Source organism: Nelusetta ayraudi, unplaced genomic scaffold (assembly GCF_046127955.1).
Source record: "Nelusetta ayraudi isolate G7.1 ecotype Tasmania unplaced genomic scaffold, CSIRO-AGI_Nayr_v1 ptg000070l, whole genome shotgun sequence".
Taxonomy (NCBI): domain Eukaryota; kingdom Metazoa; phylum Chordata; class Actinopteri; order Tetraodontiformes; family Monacanthidae; genus Nelusetta; species Nelusetta ayraudi.
In genome coordinates, this window is record NW_027466120.1 from 3,258,389 (window position 1) to 3,286,209 (window position 27,821).

Consider the following 27,821-nt stretch of genomic DNA (forward strand, 5'->3'; position numbering starts at 1 on the left):
ATTTTATTGTTATAAAAGAGCAATAGAAATGGTATTGAACTTGGGGCAACCTCTTTGAAATGGCCTGATAAAGGAAAGAAAGGATGCATGAAGGAGCAGAAATAATCATTAGTTTCACTGTGAACCCAATAGACCTCGCACTGTGTGAGAGTTTAGCCGCTTTGCTGTTCTGGAGCCCGCGCTGTGTGTGTGTGTGTGTGTGTGTGTGTGTGTGTGTGTGTGTGTGTGTGTGTAGCATATGTGTGTGTCTCTGTCAGCGGGAAACTTCTCCCACCCGCCCCGTTTCAATACCTTCAGATTTTTGCATCTATAATTACATTGCGACGTAATCACTGGAAGGGCGGCGCGGCTAATTAGCATTCAGCTAACGCTAATGAATTCGTGGCTCGACGCGTTCATCACAATCAGCGTTTTTCGGCGGCTTGAGGGCCTTGGAGAGATCGCAGCTGCCGGATCGGCCTGCCGGGCTCGAGATCTGTCACTTACGCTGACGAGCATCTGAGGGAACGGTCCTCGAGAGTTCTCCGCCACGTTGATGGGCGGGATCACCCAGTCCCTCTTCTGTCTCCGCAGACCCCTGGAGCCGTTGGCGCCGGCCCCGGAGAACCTGATGACGAGAGGCGGCGCTTGGAAGGCCCCCTTCTCTTCCTCCTTGTCCTCCTTGTCCTCCTCTTCCCTCGCGACCTTTAAGACAACACAAGGGCTTTATTTAGGAGGCTGGCGTTGATGAAAAGATGATGCGACATTTGTTTTTTTTCCTGTCTCCTGAACATAATTTCACGGTAAAATAAGCACTTTATTTGACTTTGGGGGAAGAATGAAAAGCATTTTAAACGTGACGTCTGAGGGTGGATCATCCCCTGATGCCGTCTGAAGCTCTTGTTTCTAAACCTTAAAGGTACAGTTTGCAAAATTCGGCCATCTAGTGTTCACATTTCACATTGCAGGTTGTTGGACAACACGCTCTACCTCCTGAGCAAAAGTCATACACTTTTATGATTATATTTACGGGACTTACATCTACCGATATAAAAATCATAAATCAGGCCAGATTTTACACACAGGACCTTTAATTGAGATGTTTGTTGCCAATGCCATTACTCAGGGAGCTCAGACAGGAGTAAAAATGGCTACTGCCTCATTTAACGCGATGCGGTTTTTAATAGCTGCTGCTGTAAATGGTGGCAGGTTGGATAAACCACAACCAACCAGCCGGTACGAGTTCGGAATATTTCAATCCCTGTGGTATTGTCACAGTGGCAGTGTGGAAGGAGCACCTGGGACACGATAATAGTAAATTGGAGAAGAGACAGCGGAAGGCGGCCTGCTGGGTTTTGTTTTCATCAAAGGCATCAGACTGCCGTTAACTAGCTGGACTGCAACTGGGACACTCAAAGAACAAAACCAACAGAAAAAAGGCAAGAGATGCTTTCCACTCCCAACATTTTGATAAGTCAAAATCCAAAACACTTCTAAACAGTTTGAAACATATCTGTCATCAAACAGCAAGCAGTGCAGCATTGCCGAATGACGCCCGAGTCCAGTTCGGTTCCGCAAGCAGCATCACGCATCAGACCGAGCTACACCTTCCAGCGGAGCCTCCTTGCTAGTGTGTGTGCCCGCTTCCTATATATGCGCATGCATGTGGAGGTGCTCATAAACTACAGGCTTTGTCATTTATGCTGCCAATAAAAAGTCTATTAACACAGGGCATGTCTGAAGCATGAATTTACAGCCTCCTTCGGCAGACACTGACAGTTGAATCTCACTCGTGTGTTTCAGTCATGTGCGCACAGACACACACACACATCACCAGTGGGAGAGAAATGACCACCACAAACCTGTCCGTTTGAAAGATGCCCAAATAACGAGCTTGAAAAGAAGCCCGTTTTCAATCTCCTCATGAGCATTAACTTACCCATGAGTCAGCGGGGCTACATCAAATACCCAGGCCATCAGGCCTATCACCTCTCATCTAAATGAATGTGAGCCAGTGGAAATGCCGCAATGCCAAAAGTGCGTATCTGGAGTTGAAAAGTGCAGCCCTGGGTCAAGGCAGCAACGCTAACCTGCATTAAAAACATGTTTATTTCTTTACAAACTACCAGATGGAATTCAGTCTCTTTGTTAGCTTGACAGCATTTCAGCGAGCCCGACAACGTTGCACCGGTTCTCAGAAGCCGCAGCCCCAGATTATGGGCAAACTGTTACCTGCACTGTGCACTTACTATTACCGACAACCTGCCGCTTTCTGATCCCTCCTCCACTATTTCACTCACATCACACGGCACAAACGGCTCATAAACGCTGCAAACCTCTTTACTGCCTCCCATTTAGTGCCTGTTTACAGCACAGATAACGATCTACATTAGAACGTAATGATTCCAAAAAGCTGTACAGGGCAAAACGGTACATTAATAGTGCGGCCGCGTTTATCTGAATGGATGTGCAGTAAAGGAACGGTTCCTACATTAGACTTGCTTTTTCAAGGACTTAAATGTGCATCCATCCATTCATTTTATGCCACTTAACCGAGGTTGGCTTCTTTTGACAGAATGCCGCTTTGTCACTAAGATTACTGGAAGATGTGTAATACTTGCAGCAAAGAAATCCTGGGAGCCCGTCCTGATCAGACGGTCAAACCAGCCCTGTTGAATCCTTCAGATCCCAGAGCTTCCTCTCGATGTCTTAAAGGCAAAAGACCAGACACTTTCTGAATGAACTTCATTTCGGCCACCTGCTATTGTTGGTCACCATCCAGAGTTCATGACCTTTAGAGAGGGTCATAACGTCTTGTAAATCTAGAGCTTTGTCTTGTGGCTCAGCTGTGTCCAGTGTGACTGAAGTCTTTTCTGGCCAAAAAATACCACCTGCCAATGCCTGTGATACATTTTGCAGTATTGCATTAAGAATCTCTCATAAGCCTTAGAGTACTATTTATTTTAGCACAGTCTCCCACAACCCACATGCTCACTACTGCACCAGCGCTGTTCTGTCCAGGTCCAAAAGTGGATGTTTCAATAAGACAAAACCCCTTGCCAGAAATGCAAGTGAAATGTTTTCTTATTTTGTCTTGCAAACAATAAACAAACAAGACAATATTGTGCAAATATTTTGTGACAATATTTGGGATTGTGTAAGGGTGTCTGAAAACTTTCCACTACTGTACGGCATGCTTGGTAAACTTTCTAGCGAGGAATTTTACACAAGCACCCTGATAATGAAATGACATGTTTACATCGGTATTAGCAAGACAAACCGAATGGGATTTGGCATTTCTGAGCATAATTATGCAAACGTACATCGGACGAAAATCATATATTTGCTAAAACATGTGCACGGGCAGCGACTTGCATAAAATTTGTTTTGAGGCATAATTAAAGTGCTCTTCACATTGCAAAACAATCCCCGACAGTGCGCGGCGCAGCTAATTTTCCATGCAGCGCGCGCAACATCGGCCGCGTCTTCTCATTGTCATTTCATGCGAAGCTGCGGGAGTGAAACGTATTGAATTCAGCTGCTGCAACTCAGGGCTACACGTGTAAGAATGCAGGCTCTCATGATATATTCAGTAAATATTAATTAACCCAAGGCTCATATTTTACAGTGGATTTTGGGACTGGGAGCAGCCGATGAGAAACTGTCAAGAATTCAGTCACGGACATCAGTGCAGCAGCTACGCATGGGCTGCATTCCCTGCACTCCCCTGAGCTATCCGCCCGCTCCCATGTTTCCCTTTGCCCTTCTCTCGCCGCGTTGTTGTTATTCTCCGTGTCTCCTAGCAGTCAGCGGGCCCTGACAGCTTGTCTCAATAACACGGATTCTTCCAGCACTGGGCTGTGTTAGGGTGCTGGTGCACTAGCAGGTTACAACAGCAGAACGGAGCTCCACCTTGCAAACACTTCTGCCGTCCAGGCCAAACAAATCCCCCCCACCACCAGATACGGAGGCCTTTTGTGGAGAACGGCCATACGAGCGGCGCAGCGTGAGTTTGACCGTCAAAGAATTGTTACCCCGCCTGCCGCGGAGCCCCCGGGGTCACAGCCTATCACATCTGTGCACGGTGCCGTTGCGGTTTCAATCAGCCAGTTTGAGGCATTACTGATGCAAAGTTGATGTCTGACTATAATGAGAGCACACGCGGGTCTCAGAAGGGACCGTTAAAATGCAAAAAGTCTTCCAAGCTTTGCATTAAAATGCAAATAAAGTTTGTGATGGGGAATTAAAACGGCAAGAAACTCTTTCTGATCCACACAGGTAAAAAAAAAAAGGTATCGTTTCATTTTTTTCACATTTCTTTTCTTTCAAAACACTTTCACTAATCCCATCGCGAGGTAACTATATATATATATAAAAACAAACAAACCAAACAAAAAAAAACAGCGAAAAAAACTCAAAATAAATCAATTTGATATATTTCATCCATATAAGAGGCCTTGCAGTGTAAGATAGTGGCGAGGCCCTTTTCAATACACTTGAAAAGTCATTGGGTGAAAAATTTGGCAAAAATAAAATTTAAATTACATTTGAATTTTGCGAGTTGAAAACTCAGCAATCCTTGCAAGGGAATCAACTAGTAAAAATTGTATTATTTTATTTTCATTTCCATAATTTCATTTTTTTTTCAACTAAGCATACAGTAATGCATGGACGTCAACACTAAACATGTTCTGATGTCTGGACAGACAACACTTCTTCTCATGACTCTGCAGGTTTGGGCCGACAACATTCAGCTACTCTGAGTTTTGCGTGAGGGAGGTTACAAGATGAACAGTGAACAAGAAATCGTAGCATTGGCCATCAGGCCTCCCATTGCAGATTCACACCTCCACAAACAAACTGGACTCTTCGAGCTAACAAACTGGGCTGGTGTGAATTCACCCCGAACCTTCCTCTGTGCATTTGATCCGCGGTCCAGAAGTTTCCGCAGACTGTGGAAGCGTTGAGCCAGTTGAGTTGAGTGTGCGCGCACGCAACACGTCTTGGTGCATGTGCAGACAAATGCGTGTGTGTCACTGTATGTGTCTGTGTGTGTGTGCGAGGGTGCTCTTGACAGAATAACAAAAGAATGTGGGCTCGTGAATTCACAGAGCGCACAGAAAGCAGTTCAATCACCATACATTTACATATAAAGAGGCTGCTGTTTTTTCTTTTTCTATACTGTTTCCATTCTTTTTTTTTTTCTTTTTCATTTTATATTACCTCTATCCAATACTTCCTCCTCCGCAGCTGACATTTCAGAGTAAAATACAACACAAAAGTAGCCTTCCGTGCTGGAGGAAAGGGAATGGCTCCTGGCACGCATTAAAAGTTAAGGGTCTTGTTGAACGCTTTCCATAAAAAAAAAGAAAAAAGTGTTTGTTTTTTTCTTTGTTCTCGCTGTGTTTGTTCCTGCCTGGTCAAGAACCCTCGGAGACTTGGCTTGTATCTGCCTGCAGAAACAATGCTTTTAAAAGCTGACTTCATTAGACGGACGCCCAGTCAAAATGCTTTTAAGGCTGCTTTAAAGAGGACGTGTCAAGCATCCTGCCATATGGCGTGTACGTGCTTCCCTGGACAGGTTGGGGTGCAGGGCGCAGAGGGAGCTCCGGGTGAAGGTGTCATGTTCGGTATCATCAGTCCGGCGAGCGCCGCACTTCAAGCATCTCGTACCAGGCAATGCAGGGCAACGGAGCAGAAAGGAATAGAAGAGATGCTTTTCTATTGGACGAATTACAGCGAGGCCAGGAGGAGAAAATACTTCTTTGGATTTACAAATCAAATTACGTTAATTCAAGAAATTAAACTACCCGCAGAGACCTTTATTTTGAATTTCGTTGAGTGGGATTTAAGTTGAACCTTATTGAGTTGAAGCAGTTTTGAAATCTGGTTTTAAATTCATCCCATCGTGCACAGCAGACATCGGTAAACATGCAGCAGAGCCACGGAGATGATGAACAAGACCATGATTTTCGTTCTTTGGGAACTCATCCGATGCCTGTACTCACTGAACCACAGTCAGTCAACAAGCTTGTCACTAACTTTGCCTGATTTTCATTCTCCTTTCCCTCTCACAGATCATTTGTATTGCTGCATTTTCTTTTAATTGCAACCTTTGTCCAAAAATCAATGCTATGCAGATGTGTGGTCACAAAAAAGTATAACTGAAGAGAAAACAACTGGTGAAAAGCAGCCTGCGGATGACCGATAATTACATGACTATTTGTCTATAGAGGCCTTGTCTTTTACTAATGTTCAGTTTTCATTGTTTTCACTATCTAATAATAACAGGTTTGATTGCAGTTTGGTTGCACTGGTTCACTGAAGATGAGAAATTCTGCATTGTAAGTTACTGCTTTCAAATGTAAAAAATGTAAAAAAAAAAGAAGAAAATACAGTACATTTGAAATGATAAAGTTTGTGCTGACATTGAGTTCAAATGGGACATTTAAAAAAAACTACCAAATAACTTTTGCTTAAGCCAATTCAATAATGTGAGCTAGCAATGTTTGCAGGGTGACCTGGAGGTTAGCTGCTGTCTGCAGATTCAATTCATTGCAAAATATTGTTTTTCATAGCCAAGATAATGTTTCATAACTGTCATATCTGTAAGACTACAAATTATTAAGAAAAGGCCGCACTACATTTTTTGACCATAGGTGCCACCAAATCTTACGCACTGGGCCTTTAAGTCCAGAAAAGTCTTTTAGTAGAACAGTGTCAACCAAAAAATCATCATCAAAACTATACTTTAAAAACAGTAAAATGAAACAATGTCAAAAATTGTAATAATTGTTAATCATTTCCGGGTTCTCCGGCTTCCTCCCACAGTCCAAAAACGTGCATGTGAGGTCAATTGAACATTCTAAATTGTCCGTAGGTGTGCATGTGAGTGTGAATGGTTGTCTGTTTCTATGTGGCCCTGCGATGAACTGGCCACTTGTCCAGGGTGTCACCCTGCCTTCGCCCTAAGACAGCTGGGATAGGCTCCAGCAGACCCCTGTGACCCTGAACAGGAATAAGCGGGTATAGAAGATGAATGAATGAATGAATGAATGAATGAATGTTAATCATTTCAGCAAATGCAGTAGGTGTATCTCGGCCAGTAGGGGAGCTGTGAGTCCTAAAAAGTGAAAAAAAAAAAGAAAAACCTCACGCAGCTGAGCAGCCCGCTTTCAGGCTCGTGGCGGCAAAACAACCATCAATCCATCCAGTCTCCTTGTGCGGAGTCACCAGCATGTGCGGCCGAGCGCTCAACCAAACGCGCGCGTTGCCATAACTCATGTTCACTGTACTGAAAGACAAGTTCAACAAAACATGATCCTCTGCATTCGGTCCATATTCAGGAGACCTCCCCGTGCCAAGAGAAACAACGCCTGCCTGCACAAACTGGGTTTGTCAGCAGCGCAGGACGAGGCAGATGCCCGGGTCCGGACAAATGTATTCCTTTCCTTCAGACGGGATCTGGGTGGGACGGGGGGGGGTTCACTGGGTATGACTGCAGGGGATGGTTGCCCCAAATCCCAACAGTGCAGTGATGTGAGGCAGAGGTGGAGCAAGACATGTCGAGGATGGAATAAGCTGAGGAAGTGAGGCAGGCGAGGAGGAAGCCTTTTTCACAGGCAGATGTGACCCCCATCTCCTCCCCCTGCCTAAATAAGTCATGCTCCAGATCCTTTTATCTACACATGCTAACAGGTACTCGTGAGATCCCTGGTGGAGAGACGCGGAGCGAAAAAAAGACAGAAGAGGAGGAAAAACAAAAAGGAAAAGAAGCAGCAAGAGGAAGCGGAGAGAGGGAGAGAGAGATAGAGAGAGATAGAGAGAGAGAGAGAGAGAGAGAGAGAGAGCTGTGCCCATCACCGCTGCAACAGGCTTAAGTGGGCTCTTCTCTCGCGCTGGTGTTTTTCTGATCAGACCCTGCGGCTCCAATTTACTGTCTCTTATTCACACTGGCGCAGTCACTGATGAAGTACATGCAGGTGTTGGAATCGCAGGCCCATGCACGCCCCCACAGGCTGGAGTGAAAGATGGGTTTGCAAAGAGAAGTGAAAATGGGAAACTTTTTTCCACATGTGCGAGACGTAACTTAAAAGATATTTGATTTTCACCCTGGACTGCAGCAGAGCAGCCAGAAATGATAAATCCAAATAGAAATAGTATAACACAAAAAAACACAAAAAACTTGATGGATTTCCAGAAAACAGCATGTTCGGGCCCCTTCCTTGCAGCCTCCCTCAAAGGCGTTCCAGGCAGCAAAAGCAGCAAACGGTTTCGGTGAGGTGTTAGTGCCACTTGTGACATCACAAAGGGCTGATTTCCACGACTATGTGTTTTGGCAGGAGCTGACCATGCGAAACGGTGCAGCTCCCTTCCCGGTGAAAGCTCAGTGACACGCATCGTCGGGAAGAGTGTGGCGCTAGCAGGAATTTCACATGATGTGTGTGCGGCGCCTCGCATGAGGCACAGATAAAACTAACGACTCCGCAAATGACTCTCGATGGCCCCGCTAAACAAATAAAACCAAGCACAAAATCAACATAATTCGCCGGGATCGCGCTAAATCTCTCTCTCAGAAACCAGACGCGACGTGAACAGGACTCACTGAGTGTGAAATGGATGCGGCCCACCCAGTCCCGGTGCCCTGAGCCAGCTGGCGGTGGTCCCAGCGCCCCCACTGCACCCACCACCCTCACACCCCCTGCCCTCCCCGAAAGTAAAAAAAAAAAAAAAAAAAAAAAAAAAGAAGATCAACAAAAAAACTGCATGCTTTGACATCAGCCAGCCCCCCTGGCTACACAGACATCTGGAAGTTATTATTCAACAGCGCGCGGCGCAAAGCGCCATTTCCATAATGAAACATCACATTTTTGCGTCGCGCTCTCGGCTCCCCGCTCGCGCCGCACGTTTGTACTAATGTACGTCTGTAACGCCTGTCGCGTCCTTCTGGTTTGCTCGTCTCTCCTTTACCGCGGCTCCTCTGCACCCTCGCGCAGCGGGGGGTCCCCAGATATTCCCCCCATACCAGCTCCATAAATGGTCCGCGGCACGCCGCATTTCCAGAGAGGGAACAACGAAGGCCCGTTTATGCATGTCAGTTCGCATCCTTACGTGACATCTCCACCGTCAAACGAGCTCTGGTTGGCCAGCAGCCCACTTCATTTGCTTCTACCACTCCATGGCTGACTGACTGACTGCCTCTGTGGCATCGCCGCTGCTTTTCTGGAAATGCCAAGAAATGCAGCTGAAGTCTATTTTCTAATTTTAAACGATCCCAAGAGTGAAGCTCTCAAATAGGAAAAAAAATGAGGTCAAACTGCTTTTAATTTAACCTCGCACGCATAAGAAACATTTCACATTGATTTAATATTCATCCACTGTTCTTTCCCACACACATACACACACAAACACACAGGCACACACGCACTTTCAGGTTCACGGTTTACTAAGGTTTAAGAGTAACTCAAGGCTTAGACTGATGGAGGGCCAGTTAGAAATCGTTTTTTAACCCACTGGACCTAAGGCCCCCTTTTAAAAATGCTCTCCAAAAGTTAAGCATTTTCTGAAAACGCCCCGCTAAAACCTGAGGGTCTGGAAGGGCAAAAAGAAAAAGAAAATTGACAGAATTGCCAATGCTTATTGCTTAACCTCGGAAGCAGACGGAGGCATGAAATCAAAAACAGCTGAAAGCTTCGACCTTTGGTTTTCAACGCTCGGGACTGTTTTAGCTCTAATGTTGAATGTCTAGTCTGAAAAAAAACAAACAAACGCTTGTTCCAAGACATATTTGCAATTCTGCAGATTACCATTCCAACCACAATTGTAAAAGGGTGATATCTCGGTGTAGCAGTGGTTGGGACTGTCACTGCCGCAAGGTTGTGGGTTTGATCCCCCAGGCCTTGCGCCTTAATGTGTGGGGATTGCATGTTCTCCCTGTGACTGTGTGGGTTTTCACCAAGAACCCCGACGACTTCCTCCCACAGTCCAGCGTAAATCATGACCACGGTGGGTTTTTTTTTTTTTTTCTTTTTTAGGTGTGATACGGTAACTACAGTTGGATCACCCTGACCCGCTTAGAAAACCTGCATAGTTGCTGTTGGTTTTAAAGCTTCACTCTGTGAATTATCTGTACACATGAAAACAAAGGCAACAGCAACAACAACAAAAGGGCTTCATCCATTATGCCTCATTATGACTCGGTAGCGATCGTCTGTCTCAGCCAGCGTTGACCTTATCAAGAGTTGCGTGACTCATCTGGCATGTTACTTATCAAGTTTTTGTTTGCGAACAGTGGGGCCACTAATCAGGTCTACCGCTATCATGAATCATCAACTGATTATAAACACCAATGCCGGATACCTGCGATAGGACCGGGCCTCTGCTGACAGGGGGCGCTCAATCCGCTCGCTTGAAGCCAGACCTCTGACAGCTTTTAATTTAAGGAGTCGGAGCCTGAAGACCCCAGAGGTATCCGAGCACCGGATGTTTTTTTTTTTTTTTTGCTTCCCCCCCGTTTCCAATTGCAACTTTGGGGCCGAGGGGAATCATAACCGCTCCCCCCCACAAACCCACTCCACTATTCCCTGGCAGTGTGAATCTATTGCTTTTAGCTGTGCGTTTCCTCCCCATCCTCCCCGCAGCCTCCCACCAGGCACCAGTTCTCGCCTTCTCTCCCTCTTTAAAAACCCCAAGGAGCTTTGACCTCATTCCTGACTGGCGCTATCACCAGGGCAAATGATCCCAAAAAAAAAAAAAAAAAATGAAATAAAAAATCTGTCAAAATAGATGGGAACTCTGGTGTGATGTATATTAAAGTCAGAGTGTGATTTGTGAGTTCGCGCGGATGTGTTTTGGCTCACCTGAGAGGAGGGCGGCTCTGTCAGCGCCACCTGGACCACAGTCTGCCAGACGTGCGTGTGCGGGCCGCGCGCCGTCACTTTGAACTGGGCCGGTTCGTCCAGGCTGGCTCCCCCGGCCTTGGAGAAGACCGACCCGTCCGCCCTCACGCTGAAGACGGGGTCGCTGCTCTCGAACGCCACCTCTTCGTTCCCCATGCAGTCATCAAACTTCACTGCGTGGGAGGGGAAAGAGAGAAAGGATCGATTAGAAAGTCTTGCGACAGAGTATCTGAGTTCAGCCACAATCGGGATCGAATACGCTGGCCCACTCATTTCAATGTAGTTGCTCACCCAGCGCATATGAGCGACAACGTTTTTGGCTTTCGCATTTTGCGGCCCTGAGAGCATGCACAGCAGTGTCACTTCTAAATATGCCTTTCTAAAACGTTATACATCAGGACACCAAAATTGCAGCGTCCCCATATTGCCGTTCCGATATCCAGTTCTTTTAATACATCTATGGCCACAACTGTGGACTGAACAGGCACGAAGATGCCGGGCTTTATTAAAGCGGCTTCGGCTCACGCTCAAGGGCGCACACAAGCCGTGCATCTGGAGAGCATTAATTGCCAATAGGAGAGCTGCCACTTGTAGAGCGCTTTATAGTACCTGGGCTGAAACGGCTGCTAGCCTCCGTCATTTGCAGGTCAAAGCGGCACACGGATGAGACTCTTAAAGAGCGCTGCGCTGTCAAGTCTGATCGGCGGCCGCTGAGACTTCTCCGGGGGGGACCATGAGTCGGTCCTAGTTAAGCGTCTGACTCATTTGCACGTCGGCCAAACAGAGACAATGTGAGGTAATTAACCCGCCGCCGTTACAGAGAAGAACATCGAGCCGCAATATAAATAAAAACCCCTCTGTCTATTAGCGAGCCCAGTTGTGACTCTGGAGTAACACAATACAGCGACAAAGCAAGACTGAATTACCGAATTAGTAAGTAATCTGCAAAAAACTAATTGTCAGCCCATTTGGAAAGCCATAATAATAAAAACTGAAAATGCATTGTTCTGTTAGGAACACTGATTCCTCAACAACAACCGCCTTTCAGAATAAAACTGTTTTGTTTTGTTCTGTTTTGTCCAAGGCATTAATATGCATTATAAATGGTATCAGGGCTGTAATGTGTCCAAACGGTTCGCTCGAGGAGCTGCGACATATTTGTTCACTGGTGCACCATCAGTCTTCACCCTCCACCTTCAGCCCATGAAGCCAGTGCACTGAGGGCTGCTCACTTCAGTTCACATGTTTTGCTGGTAGACAATAGAATAATAAAAAAGGGATAAGAAGAAAAAGAAAACATGCAGGAGGTGTTGGGGGCTGAAAATAAAACTAGGATTATCAGGTCTCTCTGAATAGAAATCGTTTTCCCTGACCAGAAATACAAAAGTGCAGTTAATGGAAGTCCAAATGGAAGATGAAAGTCCATTTGCAAGACGAGTGGTCGGCTCATGCGTATCAGACATAAAACACGTCTGATGTTGTGCTCCACCTTGTAGGCTCTCCCTCCTGGAGAGCCGTGCGGACGAGTTCCATCTTTCAGAGAAATCACTCCTTCTCAGAATTCTCTCCTGGGGCAGGAAAGTTTTGTGCGGATAACTCAGATACAAGAAAGTACATGTGTTGCGCCGCTGATGGGTCAGGTAATGGTGCTGCTCCCGCTGTTCCACAGTTATCATACAGTGAGATGAAAGACGGCACAGCTACGCTCTCTCCCTGCTCCGGGCTTTTCATATTAGAAGATGAGACGCCGACAAAACGTCTCGCACTGACCTCCCGTCACCCCTTTAGCGCTCCGGCACACCTTCAGACTTCCCTTCCTGGGATTACATCGTCTAGACTGCAGGGTCAGACACTGAGCTCTCCGTGCAGTATCACTTCCTCTTCTCCCAGGTGAGAAACAAGTATCCTTTTACTGAGAGGACAAAGCCAAAACACTTTTTGTGTTGTCTGCGATCGAGTCGCTGCCCCGGTCGGGCCTGAATGTCCAGACAGCTTCTCAGTGATCAGTCAGATAGGATGGCTCTTCTCTTCAACAGCACAAGTGCTTCCGGGCACTCATCAAGACTGACGGCAGTGGAGTGGGAGATGAATCACAACAGAAAAAAAAAACAAAAAAGAAAAACCTTTGCTGGTCATCACTTTGTCTTCTCTCTTTTGCCTCACGAAACATTTCCGACCCGAACAAACGTCCACAAAGCAAGACTGCTGCGCATGTTTGTCTAATCAGATCTCCTTGTTTGAAGATGAGATCTACAAAGTGGTTGTGTGTGTGTGTGTGTGTGTGTGTGTGTGTGTGAGTGTGCACTATCAAACACATGACTTAGCAAATCATGTCTCTATCCATGGAGGAAAAGTGCTGATCAAGACTTTGGAGATAAAGTACCTACATGCTTTTCTTATACTGACCACTTTTATCGTTATTACTGCCGTGTTTATAGATCACATAGGGCTTATGAAAGCCATGCATTAGCATCGTGCTGACAGTCGGAAGAAGCACGCAGGCTGAAGCTAAAAAAAAAAACAAAAAAAAAAACAAGCCTTTGAATACGGGACCTACTCCATTTTCTCTCTCAAGGATTTTCAGAACTTTCACGTCGCAAACAATCACATCAGCCAATTGTGACGGTTGCACGGGGAGGACTTCACATCCGTTTACCGCTCTGCCTCCCGATAGATGCTGTGCTCTCAGGGAAGGTAGCGTCATCTGGAAAAGTTTTTCTAAGCATCTCAGACAAGACAACCAAAAATAAGTTCCAGGCCGTCTATGAGCTGGCAAACTCCTCAACTCGCTCTGTTTTGTAAAAGTTGGTGCGAATGCGGCGCCCGGCGTGAGCAGTTTGATTCGAACATCTCAAATCCAAACTTTTGACACCTTTCTTTCGTCTTATTGTACATGGAATAAGAAAAGGCCTTGAATGTGACAACATAGGCGGCATTTAAAAACGACAACAAAAGACACTCTGGCCATCTAGTTTAGTGGGGAGTGTATTTCTGTTTGTGTGTGCGTCTGCTGTAGCTTTGATTCTGTGAAGCTTGGAGGAAAATCGAATACCGCTTGTGATTCTTTCCATCATGTCTTTGCATGATTTCACAGAAATCGTGCAACACAGTTGTTTTGTTGTTTATGTCAAGGCTTGCTTTCACCACATGTGCTTGCAGGCTTTATTCCGCTATCATTGCATTCAAGGCTCAAAAGAGGCAACCTGAGCTGCACCCAGCGCCCTGCAGGCCTCCCTCTCACACCAATTAAAGAGGAAGAAGACGGCGTCGCTTCTACTCCTCCGTCAGCAGAGCGCACGCGCGCGCACACCAGACCTCCCGCAGCTCCTCACTCACTCGGCCGGGTCGATGGCGCCATAAGAGAGATTCTAAAATCGCCCAACAACAGAGCGACGAAGGCCCGACGGCACAACGTAAAGCACATTAACAAGTCGTCTAAAAGCAGCGGAGCCGAGCTGTGCGATGATCTGGCAAATAACGCCGATGACACCCCGGCGTGCCAAGCAGCCGAGCCAGCACTTTTTCACTATCTAGTCAATGCGAGCAGTCGCACCCCCGCCGCGGTACAAATACCAAATTGCTATAAGCGCACCGCACGCCGAGAGGAAACACATTCCAATGACTTTTTTTTTTTTTTTTTTTGCGTCAGCGTCACCTCGGAGTGTGTCGGCTCTGCTGATATCACACACACGCACCAAGCGTTTTTCCACAGTTTCCTAATTAAAGTTCCCCGAGACAAGGACGGGGAGGGAGGGAAGTGTCGCCAAGGGGAGTCGCGACCTTGCCGGAGCGTCCCCTTGGTCAGCCTGACGGGAAGTAGGTGACAAGTGTTGAAAGGGAAGCGAGCGGTGGGGTGTAGGGGTGCGGCGGGGGGGTTGCTGAGGAGTGACAAGACGAAGGTGAGAAGAGAGGGACGGAAACAGGTAAAGGAGGCATTCAGAGAGGCGGCGGAATGAGTGCAAAAGACACAGAGGTGGAGGAGAGGAAACAGGAAGGGGGGTTGGAGGAGGTAGGTGGGCGGGGGCACGCAGATTGCGGTGGCACGAGGGAAACCTCGGGGGGCTTCAGTTTACGGCCGCAGCCGTTTTCTAAAAGTGTTCAAAGTGCACCTCGCCCAGACGCCTCGGATGTCACCCTGCCCTTGGAAAAACCAATCGGATCCCGGGTCCCTCGTTGCCCCTCCCTCCCCCAGCGAGGATCCGGGAAGAGCGAGGAGGAGGATGAAGAGGGGGAAGGAAGCGATGGCTGGCAGCGGAGATCCTGGCTGGGCGAAACTGGCTGGCGCTCACACAGACGCGCACAGAGAACGGATAAGATGCTCAGATGGCTGTTTAAACAGGTTAATTGGGCCGGCCCTCGGAGAGATCGGGGACAGATGGAGGGACGGGGAGAGTGAGAGGGGGAGGGAAGAGCGGGGGGCAAAAGAGTCAGGTGGGGTACAGAGTGAGGTGCGGGGGGAGGGGGGCGATGACGGAGAATCGGGGAAAACAGAGAGGAGTGCGGAGCGGTGGACGGTTTGGAGATCAGCGCGGCAGCGGCGGCGGCGGCTAATCAGAGGCACCCTGGGGAGAGTGGCGGCTAATCAGAGTAGAGCCGGCCGTCCTGGCGCATGCATGGCGTCTGGCCTGGCGATGCAGCCACCGTCCACTAGTGGGATGCAGTGAGAGCGGAATGTATGATGGAATTGTTTTAAAAGTAAAAAACAACAACAACAACAAAAAAAACAAAACAAACGTGTTTTGTCAGCCACGGACGGCAGACATCCCTCCTTCTTTTCCCTCGAGCAGATGGAAAAGGAAAGCGTTATGCAGCGAAGGAGAGGCAAATCAAGAGCCAACATGAAGCGCACGCGGCGCTCTTCGGATCTCCGTGTGCACGAAGAACTGGACAGATGGCGTTTGACTGTTTGCACACATAAGAGCACTTATGTGAAACATCGAAAAATATGCCAATCAAAGAAATAAACACGTCTCCTGATGAAAAAACAGCAAAAAAATAAATCTGACAAAATTCGTTCTGGGGCCTGAAAAAAAGCCAAGAATGTTCTCAGATCTATAATTGTGTTGTTGGGGATTGTTCAAGCTCGAGCACTTTGCTCCAAAATGTCTAATACTGACCAAAAGCGATCCATCACAGACCAGCAACCAGCTTTGATCTACTACATTTACAAAATTGGTGATATAACAGTAAAAGTGGCCCTTTGCTCCTCCAGTCTTCCCTGCTCTCAGCCGTCAAACCAAAAACTGCTCATTTCCTGTTGCCAGAAGCAGAACCTCCAAAATGAATGCCAGGCGATGTTAAGCGCCACCGTTAAGTTATTAATTTTATGAATTTCTAACATATTTATGTCTAATTTAAATTATGTTCAAGAAACTTTTTGAAAAAAGAAACAATGAGTAATATAAAAAAAATACTTAATTTCCTCCAATATAGAACCAAACATCATCACATTCAGAAGAAATGTCTAAATACTACCACTCATGATAATAATCAGAAGAACTGATCAATTTCAAAAAGGCTGTTGGCTAAAATTGTTGGGTAAAACATTCAACATTGTCTTGCTTTACATTTCACTGACTTAAAGTTTCTCTCACTGCACTTCCCTGCAGCCTTGTGCTCATACAGCACCAATGCATTGCAGAAGTTGACGATGTAGTACCACACAGTGTGTCCTGAATTTAGATGGCCTGTGGTGTCTTATGCAAAATTAAGCAGCTTTACTCTGTGTTTTGTTTGGTTGAGTGCTCATACATTTTCCTTCACTGCTCTGCTTTCTCCAAAATGTCAGGACGAGATTTGCAACAGCAGAAGGACCTTGGGAAAATTTTTTTTTAGCCTCCAAACTTTTGTCTGGTTATGTTTTTGAAAAATCTGTTACTACTTTTGTTGTACATTCAATTTTAAAGCTAGGATCCAAGTAATGTGGGGCCCACATGAACCCTTCCCATTATCAAAATGGACGTTGTGACTTTTGTGGCTGACACAATGTTGCTTATAATGCCATAGTAATTAATAGCATCGCACATTGGGTCCTTTCTGTTAATCTGCCGGCAAAGGTTGCACGTCTTGAACAAATCACTGCAGTTCTGTTAGCAGCTATGTGTTTTGTATTTATGGCACATGTTTTCACATGTTCTGATGATCACAGACTGAGCTGCTGGACCAGCCAACAAAAATCTAACGAATTTGGAAACACTTCTTTGGGCCGTTATTGGAGTATGAGCCTACCAGAAAGCGAAAAAAAAAGGGAATCCGTGGAAAAATAAAACAGATTTCACGGGGCTCCTAACATCATTAGAGTCTTGCAAGGGCCGAGCAGTGATGCCTGCCAGACAGCATTGCAATGATTCACAGTTTGAGAAAGTTGCCTGGTCTACAGGCAGCTGGAAAAGTCTGGAAAAACCTTACTGTTGTCTGTGCGTGTAATTTACACCCATGTTTATGGTTTGATATATAACATCAGGAAAAGGTGGGATTAAGCGGGAGCACACGCCAAACGTATTTCTCTCCTTGGCCGCTCCGCCACTTCCCGCTCACCTTCTCCGCTTTCCTGAGAGCAAAAACGTGCACAAGCTCGCAAATCAATAATGCACAAGGACACATGCGCATTCATACACAGATTTGCAGCCGCCGGCACGCCGACAAAGACCACAAAGTGCATGTTTCTGACTGATCAGCATCTATATAATGTCTGATTAGTATTCCGCCAAAGATGCACAGAAGTGCTTGATTAGCCGGCATCGATTCCCGGCCACCGCTCTCAGGGAGAGGAAGTGAGCTGAGCCGACATCACGGCTGCCTTTATCATTGGGGAGGGGGGGGGGACAACACTCATCGCACGTACAGACTCAAATAGCCTTACATGATCAAAACAATGCGTGAGTCATTCACACACACAAACAACCGAGATTTTGAGCAAACAAACAAACAAACAAAAAAAAACAGCACGTAGCAGAACTATAGGAGAACGCCGTTCTGCAGAAACACACATACGGCCGGATAATCAAACCCAGCTGCCTTTAGTGCTTTTTCCGTATGTGGTGAGACAAGAGGGACGTGCAAAGAGTGAGAAAAAAGAGGGAAAAATAGATGGCAGGTTTTGGCAATTAGGTCTGGCTTTAGCTGTGATTAGGGGAGAAAGCAGAGGAAGAGGGAGAAGGATCAGGCGGGGAGAAGCCTCCGCGAGGGAGAGAAAATAAAAAGCACTCTGGCGCGAGGAGGGAAGGAGCAGCGGAATAAAGCACAAACTGGAAGAACTTTTCTTTGCAGCAGTGGGTCACAAATTGAAGTGCATTTACGCTGTGAAACCACGACTCGTCTCCCCAAATCTCCATCCGCCGCCTCACAGCAGGGACTTGACCTTTGTGCCCCGCCTCTTCTGTGGTCGTGGCCGCCTGGACTTTAAAACGCCTCGCTGGCTGCGGTTTCCCTGCGTCAAATTGCTCGACGGCCAACAAATTCAATAATCCAATGCACCGCGGTATAGATTAACGTTTCGTGGCCCCAGATTTTTGAAGCGTTTTGAAGTATTTAGCAGGACGGACAAACAGCACTCAACAGACTCTATGCTTGTCATTGTCGGACAGATGAACATCAGCTTACGGAGGGTTTGCTCTCTTGAACCGACTTGACTTAGAACATTAAAGTGTCAGAAGTCTGTGTCTGCGCCAGCTCAAACCGGCTTTTAATTTATTGTCTGTTTTGTATTATGTCTGGTTTGCGTATTGCACGTAGGCCTATGTCATATTAATAGAAATCTGCATAATAGTGCTGTGTTCCGCCGCTAGGCGTTCTCGACGTTGGTCGCAGCTCAGCGCTACCGGTGGCAAAGTCCAAGAAAGAAAATCAAACCGCATTTCCTTATATTCTCTGTCGCACAATAAAATGGGACTTGACATAATATATACAATTGTCAGACAAAAAAAAGACAATGCATCCAAAGTACAGGATGAGGAAAAAAATAAAATTAAAATACAGGCTTTAACTTTGCCTTTATTTCAGAATTTGCCTGCAAGCAGCAAATTCGCTTGTTGTGAAGAAAGAAAGAAAAAAAAAAAAAGAAAGAAGTCATTTTCATATTGTTTTCTCAAGCCTCCCCAAGGAAGCAGTCTGCACAAAATTGCTTTCTCCCAACTGCTGCAGGAAATAGAGGCTGTACTTCTCAAATCTAATCAACATCTCTCCATCAAAAACCTTAAGAAAAGGCTCTGTTTTTCCAATTGTAAGGGTCAGAGCGTAAACCGGAGAGATCCCTCCAGCCTTTTAAACCGCAAAGAAAACATACATGTAATTACACAATCTGTATGAAGGATAAGGAACATGTTTCTCCAGCAGTAATGGCTTATATCACCGGGGCTTTTTCCCCCCCTTCGGGCTGTGATCGCTGAAATCCGCACGATGATGGTGGACGACCAAGGCTGAGCCATGCAATTAGCGAAGTTCCACTAAGAAACAAACTGGGCTGAAAGTTCAGGAGGCAGACAGACCAGGGACACGACTCCAAGGACGAGTTCAGCTGCCAGGAAGCAGCTTCCTGCCAACTGGAAAAAAAAACAAAAAAAAAACCTTTGTGCTCTAAATTCACTCCTTTTTCATTTACAATCTTGCGTGTTCCTTCAACCGGCACTCACTTGTTTTTATCTTCTTTTTTTTTTTTTCTTTTGAGAGCTTTCACCTCAAACCCGCTGGACAACAAAAGACACGTCCTGAGGCGGGTCATTACGTCCCGAGCCGTGCTTCACAGTCGCCAGGTGCTTCACACAATTAGAACTTGAATTCCGCACAGCCGAACTCTAAATGGGCCACAATGTGGTTATTACTGCCGCTCCCTCGGGAGCATTGGGGACGTGTGACTTGTTATATTTGGCTGCGATATTAAATAAATTGACTTGACAGAGAGAGACCAGTCCCTCTCTCAAAATAAACGCGCGTACCCCCGAACCGTGGCGAGATGCGGGGGAACTCAGCCGACGGAAACACACTGGAGGGTTCGAAAAGCAAGCCGACGGATATTCACACACATTTTCCCGAGGTCCTCGGTGTCATTACGCGTGCGGGTGTGTGGCAATTCAACACGTCGAGCCGCCTTCAGCGAGCTGGGATTACAGGGGAGTAGGCCTTGTGTTTTTTTATCCTCCCCTGAACACTGCCCCGTTGGACTGCACTCACACAAGACAGAGCGCAGCAGCTGAGCCGATGGCAGTGAATAGCTCCCAGAGGTGCGTTGCACACTAAGTAAGCGGTGTAACGCTCCACCTTTTCCCCGTCTTCCAAAGCGCGGCCCCCGCCGGGACCGCAGGACACTCGACGAGCCATTTGTACAACTGCCAGAGATGCAGCACGAACCTTCCACGCAGCTAATTGTTAGACCATCTAAAGGAGAGGAGACCACCAGCGCATTGACGGAGAGGCTCTTTGACAATGGGCTGGCTTCGTTCACAGAGAAAGACAGAGATACTGTACTTGCTTTGACAATGGCAACACATGTTTACCATGCCAATATAGCTCTTTGAATTGAACTGAATTGAAAGAGAGCGAGCAAGAGAGAGAGAACATCAAAAGTACGTGTGAACACATGTAGGAAATAATAAAGTGCAGAAAGTTGGAACGAGTAAAAAAAAAATGAATTGCTTGAGAAGGTGTGTCCAAACTTTTTACTGGTAGTGTATATACATGTATATACACTACGCTGGGATGGGCAAGTCCAACTGTTGTGCGAGAGCTACTCGTCGTACGTGGGAAATAAATTAAGCGGCGCTAGCAGGTTGCTCTGACAAGTCGAGCTAATGAGAACATTCTCCAGGGCCTTCCGGGGCCAAGAAGAGAAACCAGAGGCCGAGATCATCTGTTCAGCTGAAAGATGGCACGGAGGGAGGAAGGGAGGGAGGGAGGCTGAAGAATGGCAGAAAAAGCCCGCACAATTAGACGGCACCATCTGCAGGAGAGCCGTAAATGCGTAGCTCTAAGTTTGGATAATGATGGAGTTAAAAAAAAAAAAAAAGAAGAAGAAGCACACAGAGACACAGAGGACATCGAGTTTTACCCTAAACACTGAAAAACGGTTTGGCACCTCGGTAGGGTTTTTTGGGGAAAAGCGTACTTTGTAAAAAGAAAAAAAGAAAGAAAGAAAAAAACAACACTTTTGGCACTCAGGAGTTGCCTGTAGGCAAACATTAAGGTTTGAGATGTACTGCATTTTGGGGAGGTGAAAACTTGCCAAAGGCAGGAATGTCCCTGCCAGTTGTGTGACAGCAAGCTGTACATCTGAAGCAGAGCGGCAGAGCGCTACAACGTTGGGTCAGAAGATGCGTCAGAATCTGGCTTTCAACGCTGTGTGGTGAGATGAGTGTATGCTCAAGCGTGTGCCCACACGCACGCGACGCATCTCCTCATCTCTGTCTCATGCTCTAAACACCCCTGTGCGTGCGCCCGTCAGCAAACAAACCCGCATTTTAGGGACGGAGCTGCCAAGTTTCGCTACCTCGGTGGGGTCCAAAGCTAATTGGCTCTACTCCAGTTTTGGTGAATAGCAAAACACCAAGTGGAGAGGGCTTTAGGAATGCGCAAGGCGATTGGCTGTGTAGCATTACTGTGATTCATCTTCACAAAACTGCAAAAGCTTGTGATAATCGCTTTAGCTAATCCCTGCACGCTTTGGGCAAACAAGCATGGAGAGTGAGGAAGGGGGGGGGGTCTTCAGCCCTGGGGGGAGGACTGAACTGGTGGATGGTGTTGGAGAAACATGGTCCGGGGAGCCAGGAGTGAGGATTTATTTATTTATTTATTTATTTATTTTTTTTTCGTGTGTGTCGTACTGGTGTCAGGGTGGATGTCAAAACAGACCACCTATAGTCCTTCCAAGCAAACCCACTTTTGAGCACAATTAAAAGAGTGGAAAGCGTCTAGCGACACTACACCAGGCCAAAAAATGGCAAGTGGAGGGGGATCAAATTATATTTTATCATTACCAGTGGGAAGAAACGACAGTGTTTTGGGGTGCGAGTACGTTTCGGTGGGCGGAAGTACAGGAGTAAAGTCGACTGTCAGCGCGAACATATTTACAGAGTAATATTTTCTCGGCTTATGTCTGTGTATGCCGACACCGGCGGGCACGTCAATCCTTGCCTATCCTCCTCACTTTGACGCAAACCTCACCTCTCATTCACACCTCTGCCTGGCTGCAAAGCCTCACCTGCGCCGCGTTCTATTCCTGGACTCCGGATGCCTCCAGTGAAGTGAACGCACGCTTCACACCCCGACTGACACCTTCCTGGGATGCTGCCTATAGACGTGTCCACCGCACCGCCTCATTATAGCCATCTGCTTGCTGACTTTCCTATCCAACTTCCCCCACTTCAAAAAAAAATAATATTAAATAAAAAAAAAATGCAATAATAATAATCCAACCTCCATTTCTAAATATAGCTAAGCATCCTCTGGAGAAACTTTGAGCGGAGACCACATAGCGAGACGTCGGTCTCCGGCTTCTCCGAGTTTGCTTGCCGCGTGGGCGGTAGGACGAGCAAAGTAAACAAAAGACTTTCAGAGGAGGAAGTAATAGTTGAAAAGTGTTTGATGAGAGCTCTTAGCCTGTAGCTATAGCGCATTAGGCACAGATGAGCCACAGTCGGCTCCCACACTGTTAATGTGGAACACATTACTACTTCACAATGAGTTATGATTGCCATTAAAGAGCGGATGATTCAGACTCTGCCGCCGTTACCGCTGTGCCCTGTCCTTTCTCTTTCTGCCCACGCTGCAGCGCTTGGAAAGAAAAAAAAAATAAAAAAATCTTCTGGTGACAATCACTCCAGTCCGACTTCACATTTGCCGCCTGACGCTCCCTCCGCTCGACTGCCACAGACATTAAAACCGCCGAAGAGTCGCGACGCGGACCGCCAGTGTTTCGGCGCTTTGTTCTGCTCGCCGAGCGCTCGCGAAGGCCGCTTGGCACCTGCTCGTCCCCGCGAGGCAGACACACGATCTCAGCAAAGACCTCGACGCCGGCACCTTCAGGGGCGACGTGTCACGCCGCACCAAGGAACTGTCACCTGGATCTGGCGCGGTGGTGCCGCCTGAGGAGCAAACTGCAGGGCTGGGGGTGTGAACCTCGACTGTCCAAGCACCTGGATGCTCTGCACTTTTAATTCTGCACTTTAAACTGCTGCTTTTGCTGCACTTTTGTTTTTACCTTGGCTAGACAAGGTGAGCAAAACTTTGCCTCTCGTGAACCCTTTCTACGCTCCTCGTTTCCTTCGCTGCTAGCAGGAGCGCCGCTAATGGCGTCATACATTTCGCCAAACCATGAGGGAGCTGCAGATGGGGACAATTTGGGCAGAGAGCAGGGAGGGGAAAGGGTAGAGCGCGCAGACAAAGAGCTCTCCCTTCTTCCCGCTCCTGTCTCCTTTCCCGCCTACACTTTCCACCCCCCTCACCCGCCTCCCCACACCGGGGCCAGGAGGCTCGCTGTGAAATGAATGAGAGGAGAAGCGTGGGCAGGCGTTTCACGTTAAGATAATGACGCTGTTTTGTCAGGCCCCGGCCCTGAAGCGGCACCGCCGCTTGGCACATGAAAGAGGAGGCAGGTGGTGGGATAGCGTGATGGAGGAGAGGCTACGGGGTTGTAAACTAACAGCAACCAGCGCTCGTTTCTCAGGTCTCCAGGCATCTGCCGCGGACGGGACAGAGAGAGAGGAATGGGTCCGAGCCGTTTGATTGGTTCAAAGACGGCTAACAGGCGGAGAGAGGTTTCACACTGTGTCAAGAGTGTCAGCAGTCAGAAACCTCCACCGCCTCTCTCCATCTGCACCGCAGCGAGAGGGAAGCGCCGAGCAATTACAGGACCCAGAAAAAGTTTCCTTTTGAGAACACGTAATAAGTGTCTGAAGAAGAAGAAGAAGAAGAAGAAGAAGAAGAAGAAGAAGAAGAAGAAGAAGAAGAAGAAGACAATTCCTGCAGTCTGTTTTGACCCCATGTGAGCTGGCCTTGACCACTGTGAAGAATCTAGACGTGGATAAAAAAAATATTTTTCTTTTTTTTTTTTCTTCTTCTTCTTCTTTTTCTTCTTCTTCTTCTTCTTCTTATTAGCCTGTAAATTAAATTTCAGAACGCAAACCAAATGAAACCATCAAAGCGAGATCGGTACTAATTATCACAGCTGTTTAACATCAGACAAAGCAAACAAACAAACGAATGCGCCGCAAAAGCTGAATGCGTTCTCCACAGGCAGGGCTGAGCACTCATTTATTTCAAATTCTGCGACCGCAAAAAACAAACAAACAAAAAAAAAAGTGTCCATGCTGTGCATCAAATACCCGGCAGACGCCGAGTTCTGACTCCAGCAGCCAGGACGAGGCTTTACGGTGCAGTTGAGGCTTCGGTGGGGGTTGGGAAAAAAGAGAGAAAAAAAAAAATCAAAGATGCCTAAGCTTTGAAAAGTGATAATTAGATCTGCGACAGACAGAGAGTTACAGTGTCAGCGGGGGGGTGAAAACGGCAACATCTCGCCAGACAAAACACGATGTGGCCGTCGGAGCCTTTCCAAAATCCATCGCGCTCGGCGGCCGAGTCGCACCAGACGAGCCGCTGAGGAAAATCCATAGACGCCTCAAATTCTGGCAGATCCCGAGCCCCCACCCCCGCCCGCCCGCCCGTCCCCCAGACCACCCGTCCCCGTCACAGCCAATCACAACGTAAATAACGGCGCAGTGGGACACAGAGGCCCTGTCAGGGCCTCATTAGGTTGCTCATTAGGGAAGCTGGCTGTGTATTCAAGCCTTCTTCATGGCTGACCATTCGAGTCGAGGCTGACTCATCTCTGCAGCACTCGGCAGCGAGGCCGAGAGCTGGGAGGTCAGTGGGATCCGTCGTTATTAGTTCACTTACATTTCCTCTGACTGGTTTGGAACTAATGACCCGGCCCTGAGGTCAGACGCCCCCCTGGGCAGCCGTCTCAACGCCAAACCTCAACTTGGAGACAACCCCTCCCCCTCTCCACCCCCCCCGAGTCTCTCTGCGTTCAAGCTCATGACGAAGAGCCTCAGTCTGATCCATGAAAAAAAGTTTGGAAAAAATAGCACTTCCTTTTACTTTTCTAGAAACTTGTCACAATAAACGGTTGCCAAGGGTGACTGACTGTTTTCTTTCCTTTCTATAACCCGTCCTCCTCTCTTCTACGTCTGCACTTGATTACAGCTAACAGATTCCGACGATGTGACGGTAGTGCACTTCACTCTCTCGCACACTTTTCTCGTTATTTTTGGCCAAACGCTCCAAAGAGTCCCTGAGGATGAGATGAAAAGCAAGTGAAATAGCAGGTGAAAGTGACTTTCAAGTTCATTGAAAAGTTATTTACCCGTATTGGTAGAGAATAATCAAATGTAGAATTAAATAAGATTTGAAGCGTGAAAAAAAAAAGAAAAAAGAAGAAAAGGGTTAAAAATCAGCCAGTTGCTTTGTTTCTTCCTCTGTAGGTCAAGTCTGCAGCTTTTTTGGCAATCAAGGAGAAACATCTGAGGAGAAAGGTGAGAAAAAAACTGGAGGAACCGAACAGGAGGTGTGAATGCAATTAAAACTCAGGGTCAGACGTGAGGGAGGATTGTGGGTGATTAATGTCCAAACACTTGCAAAAAAAAAAAAAAGAAAAACAAAACAAAAAAAAAAACGCTGGCACACTCAGAGAGCACTTTGTGTTGCATTTCATTTTTATGAAAAGTGCCTTATAAATAAAGATTTGATGGATTGATTCAAACTTGAACAATAACACGGCTTCCTAAGGAATAAAATAACACAGCAATTTTTCAAACATGACTCCAGGTTGTTCCAGTAGCCTAAAAGTGCTTTAACCAGCAAACTCCATTAGGAATTGAATTATATTAGAAAACCAAATGCTGAATAGCATAGAAATGTTTTACGCCCTTAAATTACAATATTTAATAACAAACAAAACACCACGAGTCTAATTTGCATGCCCGCTTGGCTTTTTTTTTTTTTTTTTTTATCCACATTTTGCTTGGCTAATCTGCTCTTTCCCCTCACAGTTGCGTCGGAGCAGAGGCGCACACTCCCAGACATAATGAGTGTATCTCTGCACCATAATTATTGGATGTGACTCAAACTGTGGATGAGCATGAAGGAATGAGCTTCCCCGCAGACACGGGTGTCAAGAAATGTGTGCTCGACACACGACCCGAGCAGCAGCCCGACGCGCCGGTGGCAGGGCGGCCTCTCCAGCGATCGATGGCCCGTCCATTTAGCTGCTGCACAGCAGGACGCAAGATGAAGGCAGCACTTTTGTTTAAGCTGCAGTAAATGACAGGTTAGTGTTTGTGCAAGTGTGTGCGCGTGGCCAGCAAAGGCTTACATTACATCCTCCAAACAGCTACTTGTAACTCGTGAGGGAGGCGTCGACTTCGATATTAAAGTGCTTTAAGTGGAACGAGTTGAGGCTGTTAGATGAAAGATTAGACACCGACTCAATTACCAAATGAAGATTTAATGATTTTGCTGTTGAGGGAAAAAAAAAACCGAAGGGTTGCGCTTCCACAGAATGACTTTTCCAGTGGGACGGGCTACATTTAGTAAGCTGAGGAGTAACGGCCTACAACAGCTTGCAGAGCAGGTGAGAGGAAGAAGAAGCGCTGCTGATATGTTTAATGATAACACTGGCGCTGGAACTTCCGATCGATTTCAATCGACTCCTCAATTTCGCTGCTGCTGGTTCTGCTGCTTCACACTGACGCTCATTTTGACTTGTTTATCCTTTTACATTGTTTTTGATTGTTGCCCCCTTTTTTCCCCCTTATTGAGTCGAGTCGAAGAAAATAGGATAATAGAGTCCTCAATACAATCAAATTCCACTTGTAAAACTCCACTATGGTAACACATTAAGGACATCAACAAAGCATTGAGTGTTTCGCATATGGGTGAAATGTGGTGAAATATTTTTGGGTGAACTGTCCCTTTAACAGCCAGCATTTCCACATGACTGGTTTCTTAAATCAGTAAATTCTCAGAGTGAAAAAAAACACCCCTGAAAAACACGAGTGTCTCTACAAACGCGCCGGGTGCAGGATAAATAGACAAGCTATTATCTATTAGTCAGTGCTGGCTGCCCTGAAGGAATAGGGATATAATAGCAGTGCAGGGAAGGCAGCGAATCCAACCCCCTCTGGAGCCTCTGCAGGACCTGGGGGACATTTGCTAATTCAGAATAGAGCCGTCACTGACAAACTCGTCTGAACACCCAAACGAAGCACAAATAGATTCTCCCCTGCCGTCTGCAAATGGCGACTGGTAAAACGGAATAAGACGAGAAAAACAATCCAAAAAAAAAAAAAAAAGGCGCAACGAGCCGAAATCTGCTGCTCAGGAACGAAACTCGTGGGAGCCGAGGGCTGTTTGCGCTGCTTACCAACGAGGGTGAGCTCGAGCTCTGCAGCGTTTGCAGCGGGACGTGACGTGACGCCGACCTGTTGTTGTTGTTGTTGTTGTTAAAAGTAAAATATTCCTCGTTTGCCGCCAAATGATCTGCCTCAATCAAGAAGGTTGTGCTCTGACCTCCAGCGGCTCAGTGGGACGCAGGGAAACAAGGCGACCAGAGAAGGGTCAAAGTCAGACAAAACGTGCAGCAGGAGTGCCGGAGTGTAATCAGCGGGAGGGAGCGGCGCATCATTATTCAGAGAGCGAAGCCTGCTGAGGGCAGCGGAGAGGGAAGGAGGATGATGGAGGAGCCCCTGATTCTCCAGCTCTCCTCTTCTCCTGGCCCCGTCTACCCCTGTTGCATCTATCTATCTATCTATCTATCTACCTATCTATCTGTCTACGTGCATTCCTTCCTGCCTTGGTGGTGTATTGACAATTAACTGTATAAAAAGATGGACAGATCTTCCATTTTCTAAAAGGAGGCCAGCGAGGAAGTAACAAAACCTTGCATTCTGTCGTTTG

At 46.9% G+C, this 27,821-nt stretch overlaps 1 protein-coding gene across 2 annotated transcripts in view; it reads right to left on the reverse strand.

The window, feature by feature from the left end:
- The window catches only part of LOC142898770 (cadherin-4-like), a 226,339-nt gene that overhangs the window by 64,530 nt on the left and 133,988 nt on the right, over positions 1-27,821 (reverse strand). For both annotated transcript variants that reach the window (XM_076041968.1, XM_076041967.1), the window contains 2 exons: positions 10,839-11,050; positions 487-684 (listed from right to left, as the gene is read on the reverse strand). In XM_076041968.1, coding sequence (XP_075898083.1) covers positions 487-684; positions 10,839-11,050 — 410 coding nt within the window. The remainder of the gene's footprint in view (positions 1-486; positions 685-10,838; positions 11,051-27,821) is intronic.